This window comes from Heteronotia binoei, chromosome 1, assembly GCF_032191835.1.
Source record: "Heteronotia binoei isolate CCM8104 ecotype False Entrance Well chromosome 1, APGP_CSIRO_Hbin_v1, whole genome shotgun sequence".
Classification (NCBI taxonomy): domain Eukaryota; kingdom Metazoa; phylum Chordata; class Lepidosauria; order Squamata; family Gekkonidae; genus Heteronotia; species Heteronotia binoei.
The window spans coordinates 247,882,975-247,899,418 of record NC_083223.1 but is presented as its reverse complement, the minus strand read 5'-3'; the positions used below and the strand labels follow the sequence as shown (position 1 = coordinate 247,899,418).

Here is a 16,444-nt window from a genome sequence, read left to right as displayed (position 1 = left end):
GTGTAACAAACTTTCTGAGCCACTAATGGCATTGTAATCAGTACACAGAGGCTGATTCTGCACTCACCTTTCTCCGGGGCAGGCTTCTGTTTCTGGGCGGAGCAAACTGGCAATTTTGCACCAGTTGCTCCACCCCCGCATTTTGCACAGGGCAAACCTGCGATTTGCCCCACTGCAGTGTAAACCTGAAAAAACAGGTTTACATCGCAGCGGGGCAAATCCTGGGTTTGCCCCGTGCAAAATGCCAGTGCGGAGCAACTGGTGCAAAATCGCCAGTTTGCTCCACCCAGAAATGGAAGCCTGTCCCAGAGAAAGGTGAGTGCGGAATCAGCCCGAGTCTCCCATAATTAGGAAAATTCCATAACCTGTATAACATTCTAAGCTACTATATGCATAGGGAAAAGTCTGTCGGAGCGGGAGTAGCAGAGTGAGGGAGATGACTTGCCCGACACAGGGCTTCAGGAAAGAAAATCAGGCAGACGCGTGCAACTAGTGCCAAAAGGTGTATTAACATATATACACGACAAGTGCTCTCTTGTGCAGTCTATACAATATCACCTCCACGGACAAAGTGCTTCGCCTAACCACCATCTCACAGGGAGAGACCTGTGTGATGCACACACAGATCATATATAGTCCAAGCAGCCAATCCTGGCCGTGCTGACTCAGCAGATTGCATCACTTGGCTTCTGCCGGCTCAAGCCGGTCTGCTGATCAGGTCACTGTGACCTAGCCTGGCAGCTAGATCACCAGCTGTCATACTGTAGCTGTCAGACTGGGTTTATGTAGATTCTTGCTCCAACACACCTCCTAATCTATTTAAACCCAGTATACCCAAACACTTTACACAGTTTTCATGTTCACTTGCAGTTAAACATTTCGTGAATATATCAGCGGCATTCTCATCCGATGTACACTTTATTATTTTTATGAGGTTTTTAGCCGCTGCTTCCTTCACATTTTGGTACCTGATAAGTATATGCTTGCTTTTCCCTCGAGCAGCTTGGTTCTCCGTCAGTTCTTTGGCTGCTGAGTTGTCAGTATATACTGAAACTGGCAAATTTACAGGTATGCTAAAGTCCCTCATCAGTTGTACTGCCCACTCTAGGTTAAGTACACATTCGTTTATGGCACCGTACTCTGCCTCACACGTGCTACATGCCACCAGGGTCTGCTTGGTGGCTTTCCATACTACTAGGGCATCTCCCAGAAATATTCCAATTCCTGTGGTTGATTTTGCCTTGGGCCGGTCCCCCCAGCTTGCGTCAGCATAGGCGCGTAGTTCAGGTTTTTCTCCTACTCTGAGGGATAGCTTACGTTCTATTGTGCCGCTGAGGTAACGTAGTACTCTTTTAGCCGCCACCCAATCTTTGTGGTGGGGTTCAGCATTTTTCTGGCACAATATATGTACCGCATAGCTGATATCTGGCCTGGTCCAGCACGCTAGGTGCAATAAGGACCCGATCAGGGACTGGTATAATGGTACATTCTTGAATATCTCACCTTCAGGTTCCTTGCTATAACCTGTGGTCATGGGTGTTTGCACACTGCTAGCTTCGTTCATACCATACTGAGCTAGCAGCGCTCTCACTTTGTTGCTCTGGGACAGTTCAAAACAACCATCGGCCCTCCTCGCTATTTCCACCCCTAGGTAGTAGCTCACTGGCCCCAGGTGCTTGATAGTGAACAGCTTACTGGCTGTTTCTTGAAACCATGCTAATTGTTGGTTGGAGTCCACTAAGACAATCAGATCGTCCACAAAGATGAGGACTATCATTCTGGACTCTCCCACCACCCTGCTAAACATGCAAGGGTCTGCCAGATGCTGGTTGAATCCTACTTTCATTAATGCTGACTTCAAACACTTGTACCATGCGTGTCCGGCTTGTTTCAAACCATACAAGGCTTTGTTCAGTTTTAACACACCACTCCCACCATCAAAACCGGGGATTTGTTCCATAAACAGCTCCTGGTCTAAGGGGGAGTTCAAATAGGCTGTCTCGAAGTCAAAGTGATGGGCTTGTTGCCCCGTACTTCCAGCCTTACACAATGCTGCCCTGAGGGTTTCAGCTTTTAAAGTGGGGGCAAACACTTGCTGATAATCCAATCCCTTCCTTTGGCTGAACCCTCTGGCCACTAACCTGGCCTTTCGTTGCACGGCTCCATTTGCGTCTTTCTTTAACCGGTAGGTCCACCTACAGGAGATAATGTTCCGGTTGCCCGGCCTTAGCACCTCAGTAAATACTCTGTTTTTCAGCAAGGAATCATATTCCTTCTGCATTGCGGCAAACCATGCTAGCCTTTCTTTACTATCTAGCTTCAGCACCTCCTCGTATGTTTCAGGTTCAGGGGTGCTGACTTGGTTTGCACTTGGGAACCCGTATCTAGCAGGAGGGATGCCTTTTGTGGCTCTAGCCGACACCCGTGGCCCTGTGCCAGGATTCGGCTCACCTTCTCCAGCCCCACTGGGTGCCACCTCCTGGGCTGGGCTTCTGGGCTGCGCTCCAACATTCTTATCAGTACTTGGCAGCATTCCCAGGTCTCTTTCCGTAGAGTGCAATCTTGCCCAGCTGGACTCACTAAATCCAGCGGACCTACTAAAGGTTAGCTTCGCCCGCTTATCACAAAAGCGATATGATTTGGTTTCTGGCTGGTAGCCCAGAAAGGTTAGGCTCACTGCCCGGTCACCTCCTTTCCTTCTATGTTTCAGAGGAATATTCACCCAGGCTTGGGTTCCAAATACCCTCAGAAAGCTCAAATCTGGGCAGTGGTTATATAGCCGCTTATAAGGCAAATCATTTACAGGCTTACACCAAACCCTATTATGTACGTATGCCGAGCAATGCATCGCTTCCGCCCAATAACGAATTGGCAGCTTTGCATCCTCGAGCATGCTGTGCATTAATGTTTGTAACACGGCGCCTGTTCGCTCGGATAGCCCATGTTCTTGGGGCGTTGCTGGGTTCGTCAGACGGTGGGCAATGCCCTTGTTCTCCAGCCAACGTTTCATCTGGTTAGATAAGAATTCCCCCCCTCTGTCGGTTTGTACAGCTAGGAGATTAACCCCTAATTGTCTCTCCACTGCTTTGACCCACTTGGTGAATGTCTTATACACCTCAGACTTATGCACCATGGTGAAAACCCACGCGTACCTCGTGTGGTCGTCGGTGGCCACCAAGCAGTATCTCCTCCCCGACAGACTCTTTGGCAATGGGCCAATAACGTCTAAATGGACTAGTTCCAGGGCTCGTGTGCTTTCCCTTGAGCTTTCTTTAGCAACAGCACACGCCTTGCTTTTGGTCTTCTTGCAGACCTGGCAATCCAAGTAACATTTGCAAGGATTTACTTTCAAACTAGGCACAAGCTCCAGGGTTTTCTTTAACGCCCTAAATCCGCAGTGCCCAAGTCTCCTATGGAGCAAATGTATACAATTATTGTGCACAGGCTCATTCGACACCTGAGCCACCTGGGCACAATCACTCTGGACCACATACAGTTTACCTTCCCTCTTTCCTGTCACAAGCAACTTTCCCCCACCTCCCAGGATTTTGCAGCAGGTTTTCTCAAATCTCACCTGGTATCCCTGGTCAAACAGTGTGCTAACACTCAACAGGTTAGACTGCAGTGAGGGTACATACAACACATTTTGCAACATACATTTCAGTGCAGGAAATTCCACATTGCCTGAGCAAACAGAATTGGCAGTGGTCCCATCAGCCAATCTCACATACTTATGCTCAGGACTGTCAATGTTTTTCAACAACTCCTTCTCGCAGCAGAGATGGCTCGTTGCCCCGGAGTCTAAAATCCAAGCAGACCCTGTGCTCTCTACTGCAGACGTGACCAGCCGGGTTGCTTCCTCACACGGGCTGGCGGTCCTCCGCTCTCGCCGCACACGCCCCCGCCTCTTCTCCCTCTCAGGGCAAGCTCGGAGCAGGTGCTGCGACGACCCGCATCCATAGCAGCGACGGACTGCAAACGCAGTCGGCTCCACTTCCTCCACCTTCGGACGCCTGCCAGCAGCAAAAGCTGGCTCATTCTTGGCTGTCTTCCCGGACACACCGATAACAGCACGCTGCCCGGCCGACACCCCCGGACAGCTCACGGCCGCAATTCTCTCTTGGAAGTCAAGCAGGTGGGCACAGACGTATTCCATGGTCAGGGTCGCTACGTCCACCGTCTCCAGAGAAGTTATCAGGGGAGTGTACTCAGGTGGCAACGACGACAGCAAAATGTACACTCTGTCGTCTGGAGCTACAGTCTTGCCTCTTGCCTCCAGCTCAACGAAACAGTCCGTTAGCCGTTTGATGTGATCTTTCACACACCCTCCAGCCGGCATAACGGTGCGGAACATCCTCCTTGTCAAGGCCATGAGGGAACCAGCAGTGGTGCTAACATGCACCGCACTCAACGCGTCCCAGGCAGCCTTGGGAGTGTCCTTCCCTCGCACATAAACCAGCTGGTCATCTCCTATAGATAGCACTATGTTGGCCAGTGCCTTATCCGATAACACAGTCTCGGCAGAAGATAAGTCAGCAGGGGGGTTACTCACGAACAGCCATTGCCCTTCACGCTTGAGGTAGTGTTGCATTCTCAGGCTCCACACCGCGTAGTTGGCTGAGGTGAGCTTCTCAACGGCTACTCCAAGCTGTTGCTGAGCCATCGTGCCGACTCCTCCTCACAGCTGGCTGCCGACGTCCCTCTGGCTCTCAAACAGAGAACGGTGGTGCTTCTGTGTCCTTCACCGGCGTTCCTCGCCTCCGGCTCTTTCCAAACTCACAGTCAGCTCAACTCTCAACTCTCTCCTCCGCGCAGCGGAACCGCCCTGGGCCCATAACCCTGTCGGAGCGGGAGTAGCAGAGTGAGGGAGATGACTTGCCCGACACAGGGCTTCAGGAAAGAAAATCAGGCAGACGCGTGCAACTAGTGCCAAAAGGTGTATTAACATATATACACGACAAGTGCTCTCTTGTGCAGTCTATACAATATCACCTCCACGGACAAAGTGCTTCGCCTAACCACCATCTCACAGGGAGAGACCTGTGTGATGCACACACAGATCATATATAGTCCAAGCAGCCAATCCTGGCCGTGCTGACTCAGCAGATTGCATCACTTGGCTTCTGCCGGCTCAAGCCGGTCTGCTGATCAGGTCACTGTGACCTAGCCTGGCAGCTAGATCACCAGCTGTCATACTGTAGCTGTCAGACTGGGTTTATGTAGATTCTTGCTCCAACAAAGTCCACAGGGTGCCTCAATATTTATAAAATTCCGGATGAGATCCCACGGTGAAAGCTTCTCATTTTGTGGTAGCACTTTATCAATGGCAAAATCCGTGCATATAACAGAATTGTCACACTACATCCGGATTATATTGTCAACCGGGTAGTCAAAGGATTTAAAATTCAAGAGCAGACTAATTTTTATTTCTGGAGGACAAAAATTACAAACTATACTTTTAACTGACTGCAAAGCCTTCCAATGTACAGCACAAGTCCAAATGTAGTGTTATACACAATACAATTTATTAACATATAACAGATAGTGTCGTGGTATAGTTTTGAGTATATGCAGCATCTTTGTCAGTTGTTGCATGCTTTCCAGATGTGAGCCTTATGTTTTGTTTAATGGGATGGGCCAGTTTAGCCAGCCATACAAGACATGAATCATTGCTGGAGATTCTGCTGAAGTGCCTATAGATGCCTCACCCTCATGTATTTGGGCCACAACAGAAATATCAGCTGTGAAACCTGCCTGGAAGCCATGTCATCCCCTTGCTCCTTTTCAAAGGGGCAGAAGGTTAGTTTGTGACTGTCAAGAGAAAAGCCATCTTAGAGGAATTGTCCAGCTAAGTTCTCAGATTCTCTGCATGTGTTAGCCACCTCTCCCCTGCACTCTGGTGGTTACTTGTCAAGGCCATCTACTCAGGCTTGTTAATTAGCTCACAACATTCAGCTGTGAATATGTGAGGGAAGGGGGAACTCATGGATACTGCCCAGAGATTGGTTCAGGAGGTTATGGTCAGCATGTTTCTATTAGTATGATTAAAGAAAATAATCCTTATTCTGATTTTACCATTTTCTTCGTACACTTTCTTACTGCTACAAAGAAATTGTGGAATTCTTTGCTTTAGAACCAGCTACACTGTATTTTTGTTGTTGTTCAGTTGCAGTCGAGTCCAACCCTTTGCGACCCCATGGACAAAGTCACACCAGGCCCTCCTGTCTTCCACCATCCTCCAAAGTCTGTTCAAATTTGTGTTTGTTACATTAGTAACGCTGTCCTCTTCTTCTTTTGCCTTTTGTTTTTCCCAGCATCAGGATCTTCTCCAGTGTATTAGGACTCCAATAAGTGTAGTTAGTCTGTTTTGTTACTTGTATGCATTGCACTGCCACAGAACAATATGCCTTGTTTTTAGGGTTGCCAATCCCCAGGTGCAGGCAGGGGATTCCTCAGTTTGGAGGCCTTCCCCCCACTTCTGAATTATCAGAAAGTGGGTGGGGGGGGAGGGAAATGTCTTCTGGGCACTTCATTATATCCTATGGAGACAGATTCCCATAGGGTATAATGAAGAATTGATCCATGGGTATATGGGGCTGGGGGAGACTGTTTTTTGAGGTAGAGGCACCAAATTTTTAGCATAGCATCCAGTGCCTCTCATTAAAACACCCCCCAAGTCTCAAAAAGATTGGACCTGGAGTCCAATTCTGTGAGCTCCAAAAGAAGGTGCCCCTAGCCTTCATTATTTCCACATGGAGGAAAGGCATTTAAAATGTGTGTAGTCCCTTTAAATGTGAAGGCCAAACATTCTAAGTTACTAGATGCATAGGGAAAAGTCCACAGGGTGCCTCAATATTTATAAAATTCCGGATGAGGTCCCATGGTGAAAGCTTCTCATCTTGTGGTAGTACTTTATCAATGGCAAAAGACATGCATATAACAGAATTGTCACACTACATCCGGATTATATTGTCAACCGGGTAGTCAAAGGATTTAGAATCCAAGAGCATGCTTTCCAGATGTGAGCTTTATGTTGTTTTGTTTAAGGGGCGGGCCAGTTTAGCCAGCCATACAAGACATGAATCATTGCTGGAGATTCTGCTGAAGTGCCACTAGATGCCCTTGCTCCTGGCTCCATCCTCAAAGTCCCCAGATATTTCTTGAATTGGACCTGGCAACCCTACTTATTTTTATAACTTTTATTTAATTTCTTTAATGAAGACTTCTTTTGCTTTATGGTTTGTGTTACCCTGGTAGTTACTGAGACCACACCCAGGTAAAGCTTGGCTACCTTACTGCACCAAGGCAGGGTCAGCCCTGACAATGACTATGTGAGAAAGAAAGCATTCTACACATGCTCAGAGGCACTGTGTTCTTACTTCATTAGGTTCCAGCTCATTTCCAACCCTGCTGAATGTAACCCAAGTTATGGAGGCAGGCCACAGCACTAAACCAAAACTCAAAGCATCACAAGAATCTTAGACTTTGCCTCCTGCTTTTAAATAAAATGCATAGTTTCAGACAATGAACAGGATTCATTCTCTCCTTGACAGCAGTTTATTCTTCATGTTACAGAGACCTTCGGACCAGTCAAACAAAGCCAAGGATTTGAAGCATTCAGTTCACAGAACCAAAACAAAAAGCAAAGGCTAATTGGGAAAACCCCAGATTAGTTAACTGTACAACAGTAAAATTAAATTCTGAGCTAATATGATTAATTATAGCAACACTAATTATGCCCAAATATACCAGGGATATGAAACACAACGGCTCTTCTTGGAACTTCAATGCTGGCCCAAATAGCAGCAAACTTGATTTAATTTTAAACAAAACCATACAGCAAATAGAAAAGACAAGAGGTACATTGGAATATATGAGCCAGAACGGTGTAGGGGTTACAGTGTTGGACTAGGATTTGGGTAAACTCAGGTTCAGATCCCCACTCTGCCACAGAAGATCACTGGGGGACCTTGGGCCAGTCATATGCTCTCAGCCTAACCTACCTCACAAGCTTGTTGTGAGGATAAAACAGAGATCCATGTAAGCTGCTTTGGAACCCCGTGAGGGGAAAGGCAGGATATAAATAGGTAAGTATTCAGTGTATATTCCTTATACAAATTTAGAGCATGGATCCAGCTAGGTAAGCACTGTACACTGAGCAAGACAAGCCCAGCACCTGATACCCAACTATCTCTTGACTGGAAAGGCTAGGAATTGATCCTAAATCCTGATACATGCCAATCATGTACTTTCTTATTGCACACAAGGCAAACTCCCTAATACATAAACAGGTCTACACTATGATTTGCTATATGTGGCAGAAGCCCCATGCCAGAGCTTTTAAGCTGGTGCCCTCCTCCCATTCCTGTGAAATTATTGCATATTTTTAATTACTTTCTCTCTCTCCACCATTGGAGCAAACCAAGGGAGAAGAGTTTTTAGTTTTAGTTTTTAGTTTATTTATGATTTATATCCCGCCCTTCCCACAAGTGGCTCAGGGCGGCTGCCAAGCATTCAGGGAACAGTCTGTGCCCCGCAGTTTCCCATAATAATGAGAAGAATGCTGGGGCATATCCTCTGAAATCATTAATTTCAGCCCCTAGTGCTGGCCATGAGCAGTTGCTTTACTATGGTAGGCCCTTTATTAGGCAACCATCTGCCCCAGCAGAGCTGCAGTGGACTCTTCCCCTGCCCCCATTTAAACCAGTTAGTTTAAGAAGCCAGACATCAATGGCCTCTCTCTGCCTGTCTTGCACACAAGACCCACTAGGTGGTGCTGCATTTCCTGGAAAGCTGATTGTGAGGTGATGGGAGTGTGATGCAAAATTGGGTTGCAGCAAAGCATCATGGGAGGATAAGCCTGCCCAATGGAACTGCAGTACACAAACCAGCAGGAACTGAGGAAGGGAATGTTGCCAGGAGAAAGCAGCTGCTGACCCAGCTGCTTGAGGAGGCACCCACCGTCCCAGCCCAGATGCTGTGATGCCCATAATGACCCTTTGCCAGAATAAACTGCAATATCAACTGGATGTTCTTTTGACATTCACTTTACATAGCTTTTTTTTTCCCTTGCTGGAAACAGCCATAATCAAGCTTTTACACCTTCTGGAGAAAACAGCATTTTCTCTCCAGCAGAGTGGAGTTGAGCCCCGAGTCAGATACTTCTTTTGCATGTGCTTCTCTCATCTGCCCCAAACTGTTCTCTTAGGGTAAGTGAGAGGGGACTTGTGCACAAATATCAGTGAAACTCATTCAGTCTCAATGCTTGCTTTTAAGTCCGGCTAACATCTTTTATTTATTTAAAGTATTAGCTGCCTTTCTTCTTATGGAGCTCAAGGTGGTTTACAATATTAATAAAACACATATCAAGCATTAACCAAACCTTTTTGCAAATCAAGTACATTTTAAAAAGCATGCAGGCATGAAATAGCCAACAGTCCTATTTGCCTGCTGTTCTCTGGGGGTGAAGTCTTGCTCCCCTATTCCTACGATCTCTCCCTTACTGATCTCCTCTGCTGCTAACATCCACACACTATACAAAGTCAAATCAAAACCAGTAACTGGCTGCATTCTAACAAGGAAGAAATTGGGAAGTCATTTCAAAAATACAAAACATCTGAATGGTCAACTGAGTTTTGTATACAGGAACACAAAGGAATACAATACCTCTGCTCTAAGTTACGTATCATCTAGCGCTGCCATGTATGAACAGATGCCCAGCATATATTCATACAAGGAACTCTCCTTCACTCACCCACCATGCAGGTTAAATAAACAACTACCCGATACTGTGAAACCCTCCCCCTAGACTCCAGGTGCAATGTCCACCTCATCCCATCTCTTCATGGCACCCTACAAAGCCATTTGCAGGGCAGTGGCTAGAAATTACTCCCCTGCACTGCAGAAGGGCTTCTAAAACATTCCAGAAAGCATCTACCTGCCACAGTACACATGAACACAAGAAGCTCCGCTATAGTCCATCAAGGTCAGCATTGTCTAGTCAGACTGGAAGTGGCTCTCCAGGGTCTCAGAGGTCTTTCACATCACCTACTATCCGATCCTTTTAACTAGAAATATCGGGGATTGAACTAAGGACCTTCTGCATGCAAAGCAGGGGCTCTTTCTCTGAGCCATGGCCCCTACCCAGTCAGCATAAGACAAGCTTGAGGGGCTCCTGCATGAACTCAGTGGGACATGCATAAGGGCTTAAAGAGTAGCTTGAAGGCCAAAGCCATGCCTACAAGCTACCCACCCAGCCATTACTGATATAGTTATTTATTTTGTCCTATTATGCCCTCAATATTCAGGTCACTTCAAATACTAGCCAAACAAAGCCTTTCAGTCTCTGTTGCAGCAGAGAGGGAAGGATGCTCCATGGACAAAAGGGATGCATGTGTGCAGATGTCCAGGCTAAATTTTAGGGATGGACAAGGACTCTAGGAGAGAACCAAAGCACTTACTAGGTTTTGTGGACAGATATGAAGGGGCAGAGAGAGGCAGCATCAAGCAGGTGTATCAGGGGCAGGAGTGTCTATGCAGAGGGGAACAAGGGAGACAGGTAGAGACATTTAAGAGAATATGTGTTCTTCAAGTATCTGCAAGTGATGAAACTGGAGAGGCAAAAAAGTGAGGAGTGGGTCATGTGATACCAGCTGCCTCACAGCTATTTACAAAATGATCCTTTGACTGAAGAACAGGTCACTCATGAGGAAAACACCCAGATCTTTTTCTCCTGAGACACAGCAGTACTTCAGGCCTCAGAATTCATTCTAACAGTACAACAAGGCTTGGAAGTCTCCATTTCTGTCCTTCTAAGCAACTTGAGGTGTCTTCCAGAAGCCCAGCAGGAATAGAACAAGACGTCCATGGTGGGAGGAACAAGGAACATGGCCTGCTGGTCAGCAATGCCTCCTCCTCAGCGTAAGAAGACTGGAAAGTTGTCTTCTGAACAGTCAAAGCAATTGCTGAAATGCTTCCAGACAACTGAGGCAGTTCCTCTCTAAATCATCAGCATAGCCCAGTTCACTTGTGGTTATTACAAATTGGAAAGGAAACCCAAAGATACCAGTACAGCAGGAAAGCAAAAAAAAAAAAAACTTTTGCTGGAAAGAGTCAACCAAAGTTCTGGATCCAGCCATGTTTTACTTTGCTTTGGTCTGGGGTGGGGAATGTAGACAAGCAAGAGATGGTGGCTCAAGCAAACTTCAACAAGACCCTGTGTGGCTGCTCAGACCAGTGTGGCTAACATCTTTAAACTGTTCAGATCAAGTGTTTCACAATGAACAGAGACGCCGCAGCCTGAGCAACAGGCAGAAAAAGCTGTCCCCTTAGCAGGGATGGTTCTGGAGGAGGGAGAGGCCATTACAAGGCTTTGACTTTGCGCCGCTGGGTGACCCAGAGCAGAATGGAGAGGCCAGTGGTGACAGCTCCCAAAGTCCCATAGAACATCAGGTATGGAAAGGTACCCTGCAAAGCAAACACAAAAGAGTGGCCAGCTGGGTCGGTGCCTATGCTCTGCCCAAAGGCATGACTGCTGCAGAGAGGCCAAGAGTCCCTCCATTCCAAGGTTCAGTTCCCATCTAGGCTTACCTGGGGCACAGAAGCCTCTTCTACTCCTTCCACTTCCTCCTCTTAAGAAACAAACAAAGTCTGTTCATCCCTTCTTGCACCTTTGTACCCAGACAGAAAAACAACCATATCAGCTTACCTGGCGCAAGCATTTGTAGCCATGGTATGGGCCTTCACAAAGGCACAGATGCAGGCCAGGTCCGTCAGGAGTACAAAATGAGTCCTCCGGGCACAGCCAACCTGCAGAGAAAGGACAGGCAAGGTGAGAAAAACGCATTCCCTCTTTCCAGTGCTCAGCGTACAGGCTCCACAGCATCTCTGCACTGACTCCTAATGCTTAACTTTAAGCCTCACAAGCTGCATCATTCCCACCCTATTGCTCCACTCCATAAAGCACCTACAAAACTAGTTTTGTTTACTTCTGTCTGCCTGGAAGTTTCTTAGCACTTCATAGTCCATGACAAGCCATGCATGCAGAGAGCACTAAACCCAAACATCTTCAGTGACACCACAAGGGATCCTGCATGTACCTCTTGGAGTGTGTTATTTTGTACTTGTATCCCATCCAGCCATCTGGATCACCTGTGCAATTGGGCCAGCTTTCCTGCCTCTCCTTCCCACTCCAAAACAAGGCACCACCTCTATCCCATAACTCCAAGTTTCTCTTGTGCCTCCAGTATGTATCCCCTACCACACCTTGGCTACTCTTGTCCTTTCTCTACATTGGCTAAACTGAGCAAACCTTATTGCTGAGCAAATATATTTACAGATAGGCAGGCCTCATTTTGAGCAGCAGTTCACAGGAGAGGAGCTCTAGAACTCCTACATTTTATTGTGCTTTCTTTCTTTCTTACCCTCCCCTCCAAAAAAATACTTGCTTCTGGGCTCCATTGTTCAACCCCCCTGTGAGAATTTTACAAAACTCCTAAGATTTTATGCCAATAAAGGCTAACTTGACTTGATTTGAAAACTGACAAACTTTCTAATATTTTCCCCCACAAAAAATGGGAAAATAACCAAAACATATAAAGCAGACAGATGGAAATCTTCATCATACCACTATGCCCACATAGGAGAAAGTAATTTTAAAAGTATGATGGGAAGTTTTACTATGACAATCAATGGTCATTTTGTAGAAAAATTGGTGGAGCTCATCCAGGGATTGTTATGCAGCTGCAATACTATTCAATGGACAAGGAGGTGGAACTCAGAAAGGTTCAGGAGCTGTGCTCCTGTGAGTTCCCACTGAATCTGAGGCCTGATGACAATTATAATTCAAGGCTGAGCTGATATAATTTAGTACACCTTCCCATGATGTCAGGGGTGTGTGGCATATGCAAATGAGTTGTGCTAATGAGCTCTGGCACCTCTTTTTCTACAAAATGACACCTGGGAATGGGAAACGTTAGAGTGGAATCCCTCTCAGCAGTATTCCAAAGCCAGGGTAAGCCCAATTCATTTAGAGACAAGGGGCAAAGGTAATATCCGGCAAGAGGTATTCTCCTATGGGAGACCTTCCTGAACAGAGCTGTGCAACAGCCTCCCACTGGGTTGTTCCTGATGGGAGAACCACATTAGGGAACAGCCAAATGCTCCAACTCCAGAAGCACACAGGTAGACAACCCAAAGCACTTAGCGACTCCCCACTAATATCACTGCTAAAACAGTGCCAGGGTGGATGTGGACCTGCTTTTTGGAATCCCCCACTTGCTCATCTGTTTCTCCTGTCTCAGCTCTTGCTGCCTCATACCTGTCATATTGCATTCCCCTCTTCCCGTCATACCAAATCCCCCAGAGCCGTTGCAGGGGTTCCTCTGGCTGTGGCAGATCCGGCTGCTTCCTTGGGTGGTGACGTTATCCCACACGTTGCTGCCTCCAGGACAATCCAATTCTGCTGGCAAAGCTCTGGGGATGGGTTAAATATTCTTAGAGGCAGGCAGGGGAATTAGGCCAGCTTTCCTTCTACCCACAACAGCTCCCGGAGCAGGAGCAAAAACCCTCAGCCCTGTGACTGGAAGTAGAGGGCTTGGCCTGGCCCATGGGACCCACAACAAGCTGCTACCCCTTCAGCTCAAGAAGCCATTGGCATTTCCACCCCAAGCAAACCATCCATCATATGGAAACATGAAGCTGCCTCATACCAAGTCAGACCACCAGTCCATCAAGGTTGATATTGTCAACTCAGACTGGCAGCAGCTCTCCAAGGTCTCAGGCTGAAGACTTTTGCATCTCCTGCTCCCTGATCCTTTTACCTAGAGATGCTGAGGATTGAACCTGGAACTTTCTGCATGCCTAGCAGAGGTTCTGCCACTCAGCCACAGTGCTTCCCCTGCCCTTATATCAATAAAAATACTGGCAAGAGCAGCAGGCTCCTAATTATTAAATTAAAGGATCTGTGAGAATAGCAGTCCCAACACTTACAGAGTTTGGAGCTGGGTGAATCCCCGGAAGGCATCTTCTGGGGGAGGCTCCAATGAGTTGATGGTCAGATCACTGCAGGAAGGAAGAAAAGCCACTCAGTCCTGCATCTCTACCTCAGACCTGTTAAGGACTTGTCACTCTGAGAGCTGTCACCACTTTTTGTGACTGGGCTGCTGAAATCTAGGGACCTTGTGGAGACTTCTTTTGTAGCCTGAGAAGAGGCAAGAGGTATACAGCCTAGAAATTCAATATATGTCTATTCACTGAGGGAAAGTTTATACCCTCACTAAAAATACACTCCATCATGGGTGCAGGGTTACAGTGCTGAACTAGGGATGTGGGTGACACAGGTTCAAATCCCCATTTGCCACAAATCCCCAAATCCCTATTTGCCCCAAAACTAACACTGACTTTTACCTCATCTACTTCCCAGAGTGGCCATAGGATAAAATGGAGGGGAGAGACTAGTCCTGATCTCCTTGGACAAAGGGCAGGGTAAAAATGTACTAAATAGATAAATGGCATATGAGCATGCCAAAATGACACCTCAAAACAGCAGGCAGTTACACAGTTTCCACAATTAAACACAAAAGCCAGCAAAGGCTCAGAAAACCATCATTCCAGCTCCCACACAGAGCAACGGATGTTTTCTGGTTACAGCTCTGGTGAGGCTGGGTCCCCAAGATGCCTAACTAAGGGACAGAATAGTCCATAAGAGCATCCACAGTGATGCCCACCATTTTGAAGCAGTGAGTTCCCAGCCAGGAACTCCTCTAAATTGTGTCACTGGGGTCCTTATTGTGCTTGTATCCTCCCACACACACCATTTTTCCAACCCAGACATGTCAGGCTCCCAAGGCGCAGTTTAAAGGATTTCCCAGCTGGGAACCAACTCACTGCTCCAAAATAGTATCCATCTTCAAGATGGTGGGTGACCCCTGCTACTGCTGTATAGTTTGGTCCTAAGGATCTCCGCAAGAGGACTCGAACAGCTGCCGCTCCCTTATGGGTCTTATAGGAGGAAGGGTGAACTCACATGACAATGGCCGTGCTGGCCTCCTGAAAGCTGGGACACAGCTGATGCAGCGAGCAGTTCCCCAGATCCAGCCTAAGGAGAAAATAAACAAGTAGTTGTACCTCAGAAGATGAGTATGTTCTCCAGCTGCCTGGCCAGACTTTTCCAAACTCCTTTCCCCTCCTAGAGGGATGTGTTCTTACACTGGGCTGCAAGCAAAGATACTTATGGCAGCTTCATCTTGCTGAAGGTCCTCCATCTATTCATCTAGAACCGTGGAGTTATATACCAGCCCTTTGGGTGTACACTAGAGAAACACTATGGTGGTTATAACAAGGATCTGGCAGAGCAGGATTCATACCTGTGCTCAGTCGTACTAATTCAGTAGATCAAGGCAGACAGCAGTGTTGGTCTGAAGCAAATGCAATAGAACAAAGTTAGAGTCCCATGGCACCTTTCAGATCAACAAAGTTTTATCCAAGGTGTGAGCTTTCCTGTGCAAGCACACTTCAGACACAAAAGCTCACACCTTAAATAAAACTTCGTTGGTCTGAAAGGCACCACTGGACTCTAATTTTGTACTAATCTTGATTTGTCTGTGCAGACCTCAAGAAATGAGAGCAGAAGAAGAAATGGATTTTAGGGGCTGTTGGGGGTTCCAACACCTACTGACGGATAAAGGAGGTGGACGGCTTTAGATCCCCCAGGCCTGGAAGTTGTAGGGGGCGGGAGGATTCACCCTTTCACGGATGCCTCCCTTCGCCACTGGACTGTGGAGGAGTGGAAAATTCGTTTTGACGCTCGATTCTCTCTTCCGGGAAAACCAGACAGTTAATCTGCCCCGTGAATGATTCCACCAGGATGCCAACATTCAAGGGTACTTGGAAGCCGAGCCCATCTTCCGGTGGTAGGCGGCGTCTCCCAGAGCCCCGACGGCTCCCTCCCGGGCCGACTCACCCGACGACGGCTTCCTTCTCCAGGCAGCAGCGGCCCAGGAGTTCGGCGCCCTCCCGAGCGCCACAGAAGGCAGCCACCGCCGAGCTGTTCCGCACCGAGCCTGCGCAGCAGCCGCTGCAGATGTGCGGGGGATTCGGCTCAGAGGCCGCGGCGATGGCGCCCCTCAGCAAACACACGAGCAGCCAGCTGGGCACAGCCATGATGGCTCACATGACAACGCGAGTGAGCGACTTCCTCCTTCCCTTGGGCTCATCTCCAGCCTGGATGTGGCCGGCGTTGCACACAAGAGTTGTCCGGGTCAATCCCCAAATTCGCCAGGCGAGGGCAGAACAGCTGTTTGTCACAACGCAAATATTTTTACCTTCAAACCCAGCAAAAATCTCCACTCACATCACAAACCAGTCCCTGACTCTAGCTGGTATAGAGATATACTGCCTCGGACCATGGAAGCACCATTTAATTTCCATGGTGACCAGGACTCAT

The 16,444-nt window shown here is 47.6% G+C and overlaps 1 protein-coding gene across 1 annotated transcript; it reads right to left on the bottom strand.

The window, feature by feature from the left end:
• Positions 1 to 9,619: 9,619 nt before the first annotated feature.
• On the bottom strand, positions 9,620 to 16,192 carry ATRAID (all-trans retinoic acid induced differentiation factor). Its single transcript, XM_060251167.1, has 6 exons — positions 15,962 to 16,192; positions 15,026 to 15,097; positions 13,990 to 14,061; positions 13,352 to 13,473; positions 11,708 to 11,808; positions 9,620 to 11,466 (listed from the first exon to the last, which is right to left on the bottom strand). The coding sequence occupies exons 1-6, from the start codon at positions 16,159 to 16,161 to the stop codon at positions 11,362 to 11,364; spliced, it is 672 nt and encodes a 223-aa protein (XP_060107150.1). The 5' UTR covers positions 16,162 to 16,192; the 3' UTR covers positions 9,620 to 11,361.
• Between the last annotated feature and the right edge of the window lie 252 nt (positions 16,193 to 16,444).